The sequence below is a fragment of the Eucyclogobius newberryi genome, unplaced genomic scaffold (genome assembly GCF_026437365.1).
Source record: "Eucyclogobius newberryi isolate DKJ021-1_F unplaced genomic scaffold, fEucNew1.0.hap1 SCAF_1, whole genome shotgun sequence".
In the NCBI taxonomy this organism is placed as follows: Eukaryota; Metazoa; Chordata; class Actinopteri; order Gobiiformes; family Gobiidae; genus Eucyclogobius; species Eucyclogobius newberryi.
Window position 1 is genome coordinate 49,788,327 of NW_027315723.1, and position 18,889 is coordinate 49,807,215.

Genomic DNA, 18,889 nt, shown 5'->3' on the forward strand with positions numbered 1-18,889 from the left:
TGTTTGTGTCTCGTAGTTTTTCCAAATGTTATTTTTTCCATTTCTCAAATGTCTGTTGTGCTTTGTGTCCAGTCCTTGATTATCGCTGCAGTTTGAGTCATGTCATGCTGGGGTTATGAGCCGCTTTGTTTAGCGACAGGGGGATTGTTAGCCATGCTAGCCTGGTTAGCTCGTGAGACGGTCTGTTTTCCTCTGAGGCTTTGGGCTGTCAGCATTGAGTGTTTGAATCCCAAAGCTTCACATTTCCTGTGTTTCCTGTGTTTTCTGTGTTTACTGTGTTTACTCATCTCTTGCCCCTCGTTTCTCGGGATTATTTGGGTGAAACAGTGATTTCTTAAGTGCGTGTCTCTAACTAAACATGGTTCCTGTTGATACTATGATTACAGGACATTTCTTTGTTGGTTTTGTGTAATACGCTTCATTTCTTTATTTGAATGGTTTGCACATCCCACCCCCGATAGGCAATGATATGGGATATAATGGAACTGCTAATGCTAAATTCAAATGTCACATTCATTTCAGGTACTTTTCTCTCCCATCTCTGCCGTTGTGCTCATATGGACGTCAATCGCAGTTTGCTTTCTGCTGAACTGATCTTGTGTTGTTGTGTCGCCTCGTGTGGAGATTTAGTTGTGTTACATCAGGGAAACGCTTCTGTGCTTCTTCTACAAAAGATGAAAGGAGCTTCGGTACAGAACATTCAGCGGGTGGAAGAAGAAAAACATGATCGGGTTTACATTTCAGCAGCTTCATGCCTCCGCTTTGATCCGTTGTAGCCGTTACCGTGGTTACCACATAAGCTAAGGGCTACATCCAGGCAGACATTCTTTTGGATAATTCGTCATCTCTCTCTGTCAGAAGAAGGAGAAGAAGAAGAAGAAGAAGAAGAAGAAGAAGAAGAAGAAGAAGAAGAAGAAGAAGAAGAAGAAGAAGAAGAAGAAGAAGAAGAAGAAGAAGAAGAAGAAGAAGAAGAAGAAGAAGAAGAAGAAGAAGAAGAAGAAGAAGAAGAAGAATTTCACTCATTTTCGCTGGCTTGAGGGTCTACTTTGGGCAGCGTGTTTGATGCGACGCATCCGCGATGACGTATCATGTATAATGCACGTATCAGTTGTTCCCAGGCAGGACAAGAGCAGATATAATATACTTGCCATTATCTCTAATGGATTTCATTGGCAATTTCCTATAAGGCTTTTCATGATATATCCACAGACGAGCTCATTAGTGGCATGAGTGACAGGCCAAAGTTACGTCGAAGAAGATGCTGTCACTGAGAGATTATTTGCCCGGTAGCAAACGCGTTGCGGCCCGGCACGGGTCCCCGGCCCGGTGGTTGGCCCTGCTCTACACGACTGAATGAAAACTCTCATAAATGCTGTTTGAACGCACTGTTGAAGTTTATTCTGGAGTCACTTGGTAAAGTCGCTGCTTAAGATCCGAAATCTGTCGGTGCATTAAAACAGCAGCTCCATCATAAACACAACGACATAACACACTTATAACACACTTAACACACATATAACACACACATAACACACTTATAACACACTTATAACACACTTATAGCACACACACACTTATAACACACTTATAACACACACAACACACACATAACACACTTATAGCACACACATAACACACTTATAACACACTTAACACACATAACACACACATAACACACTTATAACACACACATAACACACTTATAACACACATATAACACACACATAACACACTTATAACACACACAACACACACATAACACACTTATAGCACACACATAACACACACACAACACACTTATAGCACACACATAACACACACACAACACACTTATAGCACACACATAACACACTTATAACACACACATAACACACTTATAACACACACAACACACACATAACACACTTATAGCACACACATAACACACACACAACACACTTATAGCACACACATAACACACACACAACACACTTATAGCACACACATAACACACAACACACTTATAACACACACATAACACACACATAACACACACACACAACACACTTATAGCACACACAACACACTTATAACACACATAACACACACATAACACACTTATAACACACACATAACACACACAACACACACAACACACTTATAGCACACACATAACACACTTATAACACACATATAACACACACATAACACACAAATAACACACACATAACACACACATAACACACACAACACACTTATAGCACACACATAACACACATATAACACACACATAACACACTTATAACACACACATAACACACTTATAACACACTTATAACACACACATAACACACACATAACACACTTATAGCACACACAACACACTTATAACACACAACACACACACAACACACTTATAGCACACACAACACACTTATAACACACATAACACACTTATAACACACTTATAACACACACATAACACACACATAACACACTTATAACACACACAACACACACACAACACACTTATAGCACACACATAACACACTTATAACACTCATAACACACACACAACACACTAATAGCACACACATAACACACTTATAACATACGTATAACACACTTATAACACTCATAACACACACACAACACACTAATAGCACACACAAAACACACTTATAACATACGTATAACACACTTATAACACATACATAACACACACATAACACACTTATAGCACACACATAACACACTTATAACACACTTATAACACACACAACACACACACAACACACTTATAGCACGCACATAACACACACAACACACTTATAGCACACACATTACACACTTATAACACACACATAACACACACACAACACACTTATAGCACACACATAACACACACACAACACACTTATAGCACACACATAACACACTTATAACACACTTATAACACACACAACACACTTATAGCACACACATTACACACTTATAACACACACATAACACACACACAACACACTTATAGCACACACATAACACACACACAACACACTTATAACACACACAACACACTTATAACACACTTATAACACACACATAACAAACACACAACACACTTATAGCACACACAACACAATTATAACACAGTTATAACACACACATAACACACACATAACACACTTATAGCACACACATAACACACTTATAACACACTTATAGCACACACAACACACTTTTAACACACTTATAACACACACATAACACACTTATAACACACTTATAACACACACAACACACACACAACACACTTATAGCACACACATAACACACTTATAACACACACATAACACACTTATAACACACTTATAACACACACAACACACACACAACACACTTATAGCACGCACATAACACACACAACACACTTATAGCACACACATTACACACTTATAACACACACATAACACACACACAACACACTTATAGCACACACAACACACACACAACACACTTATAGCACACACATAACACACTTATAACACACTTATAACACACACAACACACTTATAACACACACAACACACTTATAACACACTTATAACACACATAACACACTTATAACACACTTATAACACACACATAACACACACATAACACACTTATAACACACACAACACACACACAACACACTTATAGCACACACATAACACACTTATAACACTCATAACACACACACAACACACTAATAGCACACACATAACACACTTATAACATACGTATAACACACTTATAACACTCATAACACACACACAACACACTAATAGCACACACATAACACACTTATAACATACGTATAACACACTTATAACACATACATAACACACACATAACACACTTATAGCACACACATAACACACTTATAACACACTTATAGCACACACAACACACTTTTAACACACTTATAACACACACATAACACACTTATAACACACTTATAACACACACAACACACACACAACACACTTATAGCACGCACATAACACACACAACACACTTATAGCACACACATTACACACTTATAACACACACATAACACACACACAACACACTTATAGCACACACATAACACACACACAACACACTTATAGCACACACATAACACACTTATAACACACTTATAACACACACAACACACTTATAACACACTTATAACACACACATAACACACACACAACACACTTATAGCACACACAACACAATTATAACACACTTATAACACACACATAACACACACATAACACACTTATAGCACACACATAACACACTTATAACACACTTATAGCACACACAACACACTTTTAACACACTTATAACACACACATAACACACTTATAACACACTTATAACACACACAACACACACACACAACACACTTATAGCACACACATAACACACTTATAACACACACATAACACACTTATAACACACTTATAACACACACAACACACACACAACACACTTATAGCACGCACATAACACACACAACACACTTATAGCACACACATTACACACTTATAACACACACATAACACACACACAACACACTTATAGCACACACAACACACACACAACACACTTATAGCACACACATAACACACTTATAACACACTTATAACACACACAACACACTTATAACACACTTATAACACACACATAACACACACACAACACACTTATAGCACACACAACACAATTATAACACACTTATAACACACTAACACACACAACACACTTATAACACACATATAACACACTTATAACACACTTATAACACACACATAACACACTTATAACACACACATAACACACACATAACACACTTATAGCACACACAACACACTTATAACACACTTAACACACACAACACACACATAACACACTTATAACACACAAATAACACACTTATAACACACTTATAACACACACATAACACACTTATAACACACACAACACACACACAACACACTTATAGCACACACAACACACACACAACACACTTATAGCACACACATAACACACTTATAACACACTTATAACACACAAATAACACACTTATAGCACACACAACACACTTATAACACACACAACACACACATAACACACGTATAGCACACACATAACACACACACAACACACTTATAGCAAACACAACACACACACAACACACTTATAGCACACACATAACACACTTATAACACACTTATAGCACACACATAACACACACATAACACACTTATAGCACACTCATAACACACACACAACACACTTATAGCACACATATAACACACTTATAACACACTTATAACACACTTATAACACATACATAACACACACATAACACACACATAACACACTTATAGCACACACATAACACACTTATAACACACTTATAGCACACACAACACACTTTTAACACACTTATAACACACACATAACACACTTATAACACACTTATAACACACACAACACACACACAACACACTTATAGCACACACATAACACACTTATAACACACTTATAACACACACAACACACACACAACACACTTATAACACACTTATAACACACACAACACACTTATAGCACACACATAACACACACACAACACACTTATAGCACACACATAACACACTTATAACACACACAACACACACACAACACACTTATAGCACACATATAACACACTTATAGCACACACAACACACACACAACACACTTATAGCACACACAACACACTTATAACACACACATAACACACACATAACACACTTATAACACACTTATAACACACATATAACACACTTATAACACACAACACACTTATAGCACACACAACACACACATAACACACTTATAACACACTTATAACACACACATAACACACTTATAACACACTTATAACACACACATAACACACTTATAGCACACACATAACACACACACAACACACACACAACACACTTATAGCACACACATAACACACTTATAACACACACAACACACTTATAACACACACACACAACACACTTATAGCACACACATAACACACTTATAGCACACACAACACAAACAAAACACACATAACACACTTATAACACACTTATAACACACACATAACACACTTATAACACACTTATAACACACACACACAACACACTTATAGCACACACATAACACACTTATAACACACACAACACACACAACACACTTATAGCACACACATAACACACTTATAACACACATATAACACACTTATAACACACTTATAACACACACATAACACACACACAACACACACACACACAACACACTTATATCACACATAACACACTTATAACACACACAACACACTTATAACACACTTATAACACACACAACACACACATAACACACTTATAGCACACACATAACACACACAACACACACACACAACACACTTATAACACACTTATAACACACACATAACACACTTATAACACACACAACACACACACACTTAAAACACACACATAACACACTTATAACACACTTATAACACACACATACCACACACATAACACACTTATAACACACACAACACACACATAACACACTTATAGCACACACATAACACACACACAACACACTTATAGCACACACATAACACACACACAACACACTTATAGCACACACATAACACACTTATAACACACTTATAACACACACATAACACACAAATAACACACTTATAGTACACACAACACACTTATAACACACATAACACACTTAAAACACATACATAACACACACAACACACTTATAGCACACACAACACACTTATAACACACTTATAACACACACATAACACACTTATAACACACACATAACACACACATAACACACACAACACACTTATAGCACACACATAACACACTTATAACACACATATAACACACACATAACACACTTATAACACACACAACACACACATAACACACTTATAGCACACACATAACACACACACAACACACTTATAGCACACACATAACACACTTATAACACACACATAACACACACATAACACACTTATAGCACACACAACACACTTATAACACACATAACACACACACAACACACTTATAGCACACACATAACACACTTATAACACACATAACACACTTAAAACACATACATAACACACACAACACACTTATAGCACACACATAACACACTTATAACACACATATAACACACACATAACACACTTATAACACACACACATAACACACTTATAGCACACACATAACACACACACAACACACTTATAGCACACACATAACACACACACAACACACTTATAGCACACACATAACACACAACACACTTATAACACACTTATAACACACACACAACACACTTATAGCACACACAACACACTTATAACACACTTATAACACACACATAACACACTTATAACACACTTATAACACACAACACACGTATAGCACACACAACACACACACAACACACTTATAGCACACACATAACACACTTATAACACACACATAACACACTTATAGCACACACAACACACTTATAACACACACATAACACACTTATAGCACACACAACACACACATAACACACTTATAGCACACACATAACACACACACAACACACTTATAGCACACACAACACACTTATAACACACACATAACACACATAACACACACACACAATACACTTATAGCACACACATAACACACTTATAACACACACATAACACACTTATAACACACACATAACACACATATAACACACATATAACAGATACCTCTCCACCACAGACATTGTTGATTCGGCCTCAGAGGCGACTGTTGTGATTTTGGGCCTTACAAAAATAAATTGATTTGATTTGATACTGGCAGTGGCTGAACTATAGGGGGGGCTGTTTGACTTGATCGTTTTGTTTTTCGGGGGGGGGGGTTATGTTCAAAAGTGAATATTTTACATTGACTGTATAAATACACATTTTAAACAGTTTAACTGTGGCTTTTCCCATAGTGACGTAGTCATTTGTCTTGGGATTTGATTGGCTAACGATTCCCATTGCTTTTCTACCAGGCTCGTGGGCGATTCTCAAACAGCCCACAGCGTACGCTGAAAAGAACAAAGTATCTTATATATATAATTGTTTTTGAATTATTTTACATATTTAAACTAATAATAATATAGCATAATTCTGAACATTGTTTTTGGACAAAGAAATTGTTGAATCCCATTTGACATAATTGGCTGATTGCCCTTAGTGGACCTGGATGCATGTAGGACATGTAACTCCCTTTAAGACGTCTAACCAACTCGCCAACTAAAGTTATATGGAGTGAACATGCGGTGAATGACTTCTGTACCACAGCTTACATGCAGATAACTAAAACCCCCTAATCCCACGACCATAACAGTAATGGTGTTTACGTGTTGAGGTTAAAAGTATATTTTGGTATGATCAGAAAATACAAGGACAAGTTTTATTACATCTTGTGTTACTGCCACCACTTAAACTGATCCAACGCAAAACCCAATAACTCCAATAACTAAACGAATTGTAAACTATACAAAGTCAGCAGCACACACACGCACACACTGTACACACTGTGATCCCCTCAAACCCCGTCTCAGTTAAACACTAGACAAATACAGGCGCTTGAAATGCCGTCCCAAACATCAATATTGAAAGATTGCATTCTGGCATCGAGCTCCAAAGACAAACAAGGTCGTCGACTCTTCCTAGCACTCAGACTACACTTCCCATCGGATCGATACTGACGCTCCTCCTTCTCTTGTCTCCTCCCCACCTTGCCCATCTCGTCATCGATCGCACTCATCCACCTGTCCACGTCCGTCCTTTCAAACCAGGCAGATCTCTGTGTTTTTGGCTCAGCACAATGGCGCCCAGTGTTTATCTTGCTCGCCTCGCTGCCGGCCCCTGGAATCTGTCCCCTCCCGGAGTGTCGAGCGGCGTAATAGCGGACCGCCGACGTAATAGCGGACCGCCGACGTAATAGCGGACCGCCGACGTAATAGCGGACCGCCGACGGTGGCCAGGCAGAGGGAAATGACCGGGATCGCCAGCCAAAACGGAATGGGACCGGAGTTCTGACAGTGGAACGACTGCCAAACAAATCACAATTAGAGCAATTAGTGGAACGTCCAGCTGCAATTGGTCAGGGGAAGCGGTGACCTCTGTTGCTCAGTCTCTTGTCTAGCAGTTCATATTTCAGTACGACCTGAAGAAATGTGAATAAAATAAACCCTAAATAGAATAAACTGTTAAAGTGTCAATAGGTTTTCAGCAAAGATTGAGCTCAGACATAATCACGATCGATGAACTATTTAACATATACGACCAGTGAAATGTTAGCGACCCGCACAGGCGTTTGGAGATGGCAGACGTGAGAATATCTGGACGAGCAAAAAGAATACGCATTGTAACGGCCTTTGCTCTTGTCACGCCGATGCTGTTGTTGTCGAGTGCATTTGCAGCTTGTTGCGAGTGTCCGCTTGCCCGCCTACACTGCTGAAAATGGAGCAGGACGGCCATAGAACAGGAGACAGGCGAGTAGACTCCTTCAGCCTCCTCCACACTTCACAGGTGAGTAATGCTCCCCTGAGATGGACCGCATTAGAACTGTAAGAGACGCAAAAGGATAAACTGTGCAGAAAATAGCTGGTAAATGGCAACTACCTGACAACCAGCAGCACCATATTTCAGTTTTAATGAAGGTCACCAGGTGGTAGCTATGACACTGGACACATTCGATGATTACACCATTGAGCTATTAAAAACAAAATCCTCCACAGTCCAGAAAGCATTTTATCCACAGAGGATAGCCTCGGATTTTGAGACGATTTGTGCCTATTTTCAGATCAGATCATTTATTATTGGTTTAAAACACTTCCGTTTTCTTAAAAGCTGCTTTTTCATCTTTAGTTTGGGCTCGCTCTGTTCTACTCTAGCAGCTCTCGCTCTGATTGGTCAGAGGGGTCACATGGTGCACAGAACACCGCTGCACATGTTTGACTGAGGACCAGTGTGCTCGGATGAAAGGTTTTCCATATTCACAGGACGATAATATTATGCAATTGTAATAATCTACGAGAAGAAGGAAAGTTTTGGTTCCGTCATTCAGTTACTCCAGAGCACCCTGTGTCTGATGCCCTGGTGCCCCGGGGCCCTGGTGCCCCGATGCCCCGGTGCCCCGGTGCCCCGGTGCAGGGGTCAAAACTGGCCGCAGCTGTGCCCCTGATCCATCTGCGTCTGTTTAACCTGTGGCTCGTAGCGGCCCCTGTGCATCTCACACTGGGAGACCCAGCACCCAGCACCCACAGACTGAGCACCGCTGTGGGACGTGACCAGTGAGGGCTTTATTTGCTCACAAAGTGACAACAATACAGCAATAATGAAAGTCTTTTCTTCTCAACTTTCTGCTGTCTCCCAGAATGACAAGAAAATGAAAAGTTGTCCCAATATTGATCTGTCGGTGTATTTGAACATAAACCAGACAGCTCCAGAGGCTCCAGTGAATTACAGCCGGAGCCGGAGACATTTATGAAGGACGTGCGGGGCCCCTGTGAGTGCTGAGCCAGCAGAGGACGTCATCCATACGAGGGACGCTAGGACCGCCTGCTATTGGTCCACCTCCTCCTCACACCTCCTTATGTTAATTACACACACACACACACACACACGAATACACACACACACACACACACACGAATACACACACACACACACACGAATACACACACACACACACACACGAATACACACACACACACACACGAATACACACGAATACACACACACACGAATACACACGAATACACACACACACACACACACACAGACACACACACACACACAGACGCTCCCGTGTCTATTACATTATCTAAGACCGCTAATTGCACCACATTCATTGTTCTGTGTCTAATTAATTCTCTCTTGTTTGGAAATTGTTCATAATCAAATATCAATTCACAACAGAATCTATCAGTATCATTCTAAACTTTTAAATACTTGACATTTGTCTGTCATTTTGACCCGGGACGATCACAAGAGGTTTTTCAGGGGCCATTTTAAAGGGGCAGAGTTAGTAAAGGGTTCTTCTCAAATCCTTCTGTACCTTAAAAATACTTATGTTTGCTGTTCATATTGTGTAGGGTATTATACTAGTATAAGTACTGTAAGGTTATGAATGTCCTCCCACTTATGAAGGGGGCGGGGCATTCAGGGTTGATAATCGATTAAAGAATTGATCAAGAGTAGAATGGGGCACCAGCCGGATAATATGCAATTTTAACAACTCTATAATCAAAATCTAAATTAATTAATTAATTAGAAATTAATTTGCTCTTTGATCTAAAGGTTTGAGAACGTAACCGTGACATTGACCCCTTTTTTGGAAATGAAGGAACAAATGTAGGTTATGAAGATTTAATGACCAAATAATTAAACAGATAAATATGAAGCAGGAATATGCAAATGAGTCGATAACAGATGGAAAACACTAGACATGATTGTTCTAGATCTATCTGTGTGCTAGAGTTAAGTCTAAGATCAAATTCAGCCTGTGAAGTGAATTCATACGAACAGAACCAGAAGCTGTGATCCTGAGACGGGCCTGCGTGGGGTCCAAGGGCCTGTGTGGTCCAAGGGCCTGCGTGGGGTCCAAGGGCCTGTGTGGTCCAAGGGCCTGCGTGGGGTCCAAGGGCCTGCGTGGGGTCCAAGGGCCTGCGTGGGGTCCAAGGGCCTGTGTGGTCCAAGGGCCTGCGTGGGGTCCAAGGGCCTGTGTGGTCCAAGGGCCTGCGTGGGGTCCAAGGGCCTGCGTGGGGTCCAAGGGCCTGCGTGGGGTCCAAGGGCCTGCGTGGGGTCCAAGGGCCTGCGTGGGGTCCAAGGGCCTGCGTGGGGTCCAAGGGCCTGCGTGGGGTCCAAGGGCCTGTGTGGTCCAAGGGCCTGCGTGGGGTCCAAGGGCCTGCGTGGGGTCCAAGGGCCTGCGTGGGGTCCAAGGGCCTGCGTGGGGTCCAAGGGCCTGCGTGGGGTCCAAGGGCCTGCGTGGGGTCCAAGGGCCTGCGTGTCGTTGGTGTGGCCTCCAGGCTTCACTCAGGGGTCACGCTGCAGCTCAGTCCACACGCTGGCCAGAGCAGGGCTGCTCTGGAGCTGGATCAGGTTCTGCGATCTGTGTTCTCCTTGGCTCTGAGGCGTTCTCCCTGGCTCTGAGGCGTTCTCCTTGGCTCTGAGGCGTTCTCCTTGGCTCTGAGGCGTTCTCCTTGGCTCTGAGGCGTTCTCCTTGGCTCTGAGGCGTTCTCCCTGGCTTTTAGGCGTTCTCCTTGGCTCTGAGGCGTTCTCCCTGGCTCTGAGGCGTTCTCCATGGCTCTGAGGCGTTCTCCTTGGCTCTGAGGCGTTCTCCTTGGCTCTGAGGCTTTCTCCCTGGCTCTGAGGCGTTCTCCCTGGCTTTGAGGCGTTCTCCCTGGCTCTGAGGCGTTCTCCTTGGCTCTGAGGAGTTCTCCCTGGCTCTGAGGCGTTCTCCTTGGCTCTGAGGCGTTCTCCCTGGCTCTGAGGCGTTCTCCTTGGCTCTGAGGCGTTCTCCTTGGCTCTGAGGCGTTCTCCCTGGCTTTTAGGCGTTCTCCTTGGCTCTGAGGCGTTCTCCCTGGCTTTGAGGCGTTCTCCCTGGCTCTGAGGCGTTCTCCTTGGCTCTGAGGCGTTCTCCCTGGCTCTGAGGCGTTCTCCTTGGCTCTGAGGCGTTCTCCCTGGCTCTGAGGCGTTCTCCCTGGCTCTGAGGCGTTCTCCCTGGCTCTGAGGCGTTCTCCTTGGCTCTGAGGCGTTCTCCTTGGCTCTGAGGCGTTCTCCTTGGCTCTGAGGCGTTCTCCCTGGCTTTTAGGCGTTCTCCTTGGCTCTGAGGCGTTCTCCCTGGCTTTTAGGCATTCTCCTTGGCTCTGAGGCGTTCTCCCTGGCTTTGAGGCGTTCTCCCTGGCTCTGAGGCGTTCTCCCTGGCTCTGAGGCGTTCTCCCTCAGAGGCGTTTCCAAATGAAAAGGCCGTCGTGCTGCTCCACCGATGTGGCTGGTCTAAAGGCTGTGGACTTGAAAAGTTGCAAAAAGGTCCTTTGCTTGATTTTGCATGAACGGGCACAGATTTCTTAGTTCCGGGAGGGAAAGTTGGCTTCTGCTTCTCCCAAGGCCCGGTGTCATGGCCCTTGCTGGTGGGACCCTGAATGGACCCGCCGGCAACTCAGATGGAACTCGGATGGAACTCAGATGGAACTCGGATGGAACTCGGATGGAACTCAGATGGAACTCAGATGGAACTCGGATGGAACTCGGATGGAACTCGGATGGAACTGAGTGTAACTCTCTGCTCTTTCTTTTGTCTTTTCCCGCGGGGGTTTTGGCGCCGTGGCTTCAGCCAATCAGCATGCACGCTGGGGTCAGAGCTGATAAGGAGACACGAGGTCTGGCTTTAGGCCACAAGAGTTACACAAAAGGCAAAATTGTCCACAAAACAAGTTATGAAACAGTTAAATTGACCTGTAAAACACAATAACACAATATGTACATGTAAAGTCATCTTGTGGACACATTTTGCAATCTGATGATTGTCTATTAAAACCACTAAAACCGCAAAGTCTTTTAGCGTTTTAGCGTTTGTCTTGGAGAGATCGTTACTCTCTGTAATCCAAAAGGAGTCATTTGATGAAAAGTCATTTTCAAAGTTCAGAGCGTCTCTGTTGTCGCTATCACGTCCTCTGCTCTTGAGGGCCATAAAACTCCACACGGAGCTGATAACACCTTTAGCCTGCATTCCTGTCACCATGGCAACAGGGGGAGGACATCTGCATATCCTACAATTGGCTCTATATTTTCATGGTTAAAACACATATAATTTTGGGACTTAGCAATAAATAATAAAACTAAAATGATAATACAATGGCCTCTGGGGACCGGTGAGGCCCGCGGCCCGGTTTTGGGCCCCAGCCCGGTGGTTGTGGACCCCTGGCATACATGCTGTTAGATCTTCTTGCTGTATTTTTGCAAAAATTTTGTGGGGGGGGAAACTGACAACATTTGTAACTTGTAATATCTAAACTCTCTTTCTGTCAGAACATTTCCCTGAGCACTTGAGGCTCTGAAACGTTGTGAGCATAAAAACTGCTTTTGAAATGAGTTTGGACTTGAAATGGACAAGTTTGACTGACTTCTGACCAAATGGGACATTTAGTGCCATGATGGGTCTATTTGTATTTATGTTTTAAAATGTGCTGTTTCTGTTCTGTCTTTTATGTTTGATCTTTTAAAACATTAAAACAAATAAAATTAACTTTTAGTAAGTACTTCTGACCAATGCTGCCTTGATATTTGAGCTGATTGTACTTCCTTGTGCACATTTGGGACAGATTGTACCTTTAAATCCTCATAGTTCTTGATGATGTTTGGTTGTGTTGCAGCGGCCCCGGCGGCCCCAGTGAATGTGTCTGTGTCCCAGCTGAGGGCCGACTCTGCTCTGGTCACCTGGAGCATTCCACAGGGAGACACGGTCATCGGATACGCCCTCTCACAGCAGGTAATGGAACTACGCCCTCTTACAGCAGGTAATGGAACTACGCCCTCTTACAGCAGGTAATGGAACTACGCCCTCTCACAGCAGGAAATGGAACTACGCCCTCTCACAACAGGTAATGGAACTACGCCTTTTCACCTGGACTCTCCCATCCCCCCAGCACACAGTCCCCCTGCCATCCACTGACTGTCACAGCAGCACAGGTGAGGAGAGAGCTGAAGAGGATTAAAGTGAGGAAGGCAGCAGGACCTGACGGCATCAGCCCCAGGCTCCTTAAGTCCTGCAGATGAACTGTGTGGAGTTATGGAGCATGTCTTCAACATGAGCCTGAAGCTGAGGGTGGTACCACAGGTCTGGAAGACCTCCTGTCTGGTACCTGTGCCTAAGACACCGCGCCCCAAAGACCTCAACAGCTTCAGGCCGGTGGCTCTCACGTCCCACCTGATGAAGACACTGGAGCTGGTCCTGGACCACCTCCGCTCCACCATGAGCTCAGCCATGGACCTGCTGCAGTTTGCATATCGTCCTGGCATTGGAGTGGAGGACGCCGTCATCTCCCTGCTGCACCGCTCTCTCTCTCACCTGGAGAAGCCTGGCAGCTCTGTGAGGATCCTGTTCTTTCATCTCTCCAGCGCCTTCAACACCATCAGCTCCTGAGGGACAAGCTGGAGACGGCTGGTGTGGAGTATGACCTGTAGAGTGGATCCTGGACTACCTCACAGACCGACCCCAGTTTGTGAGAGCCCGGGACTGTGTGTCTGACACTCGGACCTGCAGTGTGGGGACCTGCAGTGTGGGGGACCTGCAGTGTGGGGGACCTGCAGTGTGGGGAGCCTGCAGTGTGGGGGGCCTGCAGTGTGGGGGCCTGCAGTGTGGGGGACTTGCAGTGTGAGGACCTGCAGTGTGGGGGACCTGCAGTGTGGGGGGCCTGCAGTGTGGGGGGCCTGCAGTGTGGGGGGCCTGCAGTGTGGGGACTTGCAGTGTGGGGGACCTGCAGTGTGGGGGACCTGCAGTGTGGGGGTGCCCCAGGGCACCCTTTCTCTTCACCCTTTACACTGCAGACTTCAGACATGACACGGACAGCTGTGTCCTGCAGAAGTTCTCTGATGACTCTGCCATCATCGGACTCATCACGGACGACGATGATGTGGAGGACAGAGGACTGGAGCAGGACTTTGTGGACTGGTGTCAGCGGAACCACCTCCTCATCAACGCGGGGAAGACCAAGGAGATGGTGGTGGTCAGAGGCCACGCCCCCCTCACCAGTGAACATCCAGGGACGGGACATTGAGAGAGTGGACTCATACAAGTACCTGGTGTTCATCTGAACCACAAACTGGACTGGACTCATAACACAGACGCACTGTACAGGAAGAGCCAGAGTCGGCTCTACCTCCTGAGGAGACTCAGGTCTTTTGGAGTGACAGGACCACTCCTGACAGGGCCACTCCTGACAGGGCCACTCCTGAAGACCTTCTCTGACTCTGTGGTGGCATCAGCTCCTGTAGGTGTGGCCTGCTGGAGCAGCAGCATCAGAGAGGGAGAGGAAGAGGCTGGACAAAGCTCCGTCCTGGGCTGTGCTCTGGACTCGGTGCAGGAGGTGGGGGACAGAAGGGTCCTGGCTAAACTCACATCTATGCTGGATCATGAGTGTCGCCCCCTGCAGGACACTCTGTCCCCTGCAGGACACTCTGTCCGCTCTGGAGAGCAGCTTCAGTGAGAGACTCATCCACCCTCGCTGTGTGAAGGAGACGTTTCACAGGTCTTTCCTTCTGCTGCTGTCAGACTCTACAACAAACACTGCCCTGAACACTCGCAATACTGACCTAACCATGTGCAATACCGTCATATTCATGTGCAATTACTGTCGTACTTACACGCAATAATGTCACATTCATGTGCAAATAACTGATGAAAATAGAGTGTTTATTTTATCATTATTATTAGTATTAATTTGTCTTACGCTAGCTGTTTTTATTTTATTTTTATCTTTATTTTTCCCCTCCATTCCTTATTAAGAAATGAGAGGTTCTGTCTATCGGAGTTTTTGTCTATAAGAGTTTTGTTTATAAGAGTTCTTCTATTAAGAGTGTTTTTAAGTTATCTGTCCTTTCCCTCTGTATCTAAATGTGTTGCAACAATGAAATTTCCCCATGTGTGGACAATAAAGGAATATCTTACGCCCTCTCACAGCAGGTGATGGAACTACGCTCTCCTTTCAGTACAAGAGAACAAGTCTGCGTCACATGGAGTTCTTCTCAGGAACTGGAACACTTTTTTTTCTCAATGATTCCAATTTATAACTTTATTTCTAAAACTTTTAAAGAACATTAACACAAAAAACAATTTATTTATCATAGTGAAATACCAAAAGGAACTACAGATGTATATCCACAGTGTACAAGTCACCAACTTACCTAGATACTAATTAGTACTAACTAGATACTAATCAATACTAACTAGATACTAATCAATACTAACTAGATGCGCTTGAGAAATATAATAAATTGTTTTTTGCATTCATTTTCATATATTCTTAAAAAAGTACTAATCCCACTTTAGGGAAAAGAATGTAAAGTTGACATAATAGTTTGATCATGGACTAAAGTGCTGAGCGAGCAGTGGTACAGGAGCCCAGCACCTTCTGAAGCTGCTCTGGCCCCTCGTTTACAGGAGCCCAGCACCTTCTGAAGCTGCTCTGGCCCCTCGTTTACAGGAGCCCAGCACCTTCTGAAGCTGCTCTGACCCCTCGTTTACAGGAGCCCAGCACCTTCTGAAGCTGCTCTGACCCCTCGTTTACAGGAGCCCAGCACCTTCTGAAGCTGCTCTGACCCCTCGTTTACAGGAGCCCAGCACCTTCTGAAGCTGCTCTGACCCCTCGTTTACAGGAGCCCAGCACCTTCTGAAGCTGCTCTGACCCCTCGTTTACAGGAGCCCAGCACCTTCTGAAGCTGCTCTGACCCCTCTGAAGTTGCTCCGGCCCCTCGTTTCCAGGCTCATGATCCATTATTCATCTCCTTTCAATTTGTAACCTGCTAATGTAATTGGCCCTGGACCAAACGATAGGCTTTGATACGAGCAGCAGAAATGCTTTTCAGCTCAGGACGATTAAAGCTGTTTCACTAAAGAGATCTTTTATATTACTGGCCACATTTGATAGAAATGTATATCTTTCTCCAGACGATGGCAGGAAACCAAAAGGAACGAGCAAAAAGAGCAACTTGTGTTTGCTTGAACCAAAGAGCTTCTGTTACATGACTGGGTTTAATGATAAATGAGTTATTATTAGTAGTTCAAGCGTGTCAGGACCTCATGTTTGATTCAGAATAACTTGAGTATATGCAGTAGTATATGCAGTAGTATATGCAGTAGTATATGCAGTAGTATATGCAGTAGTGTATGCAGTAGTATATGCAGTAGTGTATGCAGTAGTATATGCAGTAGTATATGCAGTAGTGTATGCAGTAGTATATGCAGTAGTGTATGCAGTAGTATATGCAGTAGTGTATGCAGTAGTGTATGCAGTAGTGTATGCAGTAGTGTATGCAGTAGTATATGCAGTAGTGTATGCAGTAGTGTATGCAGTAGTGTATGCAGTAGTGTATGCAGTAGTGTATGCAGTAGTATATGCAGTAGTGTATGCAGTAGTGTATGCAGTAGTGTATGCAGTAGTGTATGCAGTAGTGTATGCAGTAGTATATGCAGTAGTGTATGCAGTAGTGTATGCAGTAGTGTATGCAGTAGTGTATGCAGTAGTGTATGCAGTAGTGTATGCAGTAGTGTATGCAGTAGTATATGCAGTAGTGTATGGAGTAGTGTATGCAGTAGTGTATGCAGTAGTATATGCAGTAGTGTATGCAGTAGTATATGCAGTAGTGTATGCAGTAGTGTATGCAGTAGTGTATGCAGTAGTGTATGCAGTAGTATATGCAGTAGTGTATGCAGTAGTGTATGCAGTAGTGTATGCAGTAGTGTATGCAGTAGTGTATGCAGTAGTGTATGCAGTAGTATATTCAGTAGTATATGCAGTAGTATATGCAGTAGTGTATGTAGTAGTGTATGCAGTAGTATATGCAGTAGTGTATGCAGTAGTGTATGCAGTAGTGTATGCAGTAGTGTATGCAGTAGTGTATGCAGTAGTATATGCAGTAGTGTATGCAGTAGCGTATGCAGTAGCGTATGCAGTAGCGTATGCAGTAGCGTATGCAGTAGTGTATGCAGTAGTATATGCAGTAGTGTATGCAGTAGTGTAT

General features: G+C 43.4%; 1 protein-coding gene across 1 annotated transcript in view; it reads left to right on the plus strand.

Moving 5' to 3' along the window:
• Positions 1-18,889, plus strand: part of LOC140365540 (fibronectin type III domain-containing protein 4-like) — a 54,231-nt gene that overhangs the window by 14,214 nt on the left and 21,128 nt on the right. The window contains exon 2 of the mRNA XM_072452029.1: positions 14,524-14,639. Within this exon, the coding sequence (XP_072308130.1) occupies positions 14,524-14,639 (116 nt within the window). The remainder of the gene's footprint in view (positions 1-14,523; positions 14,640-18,889) is intronic.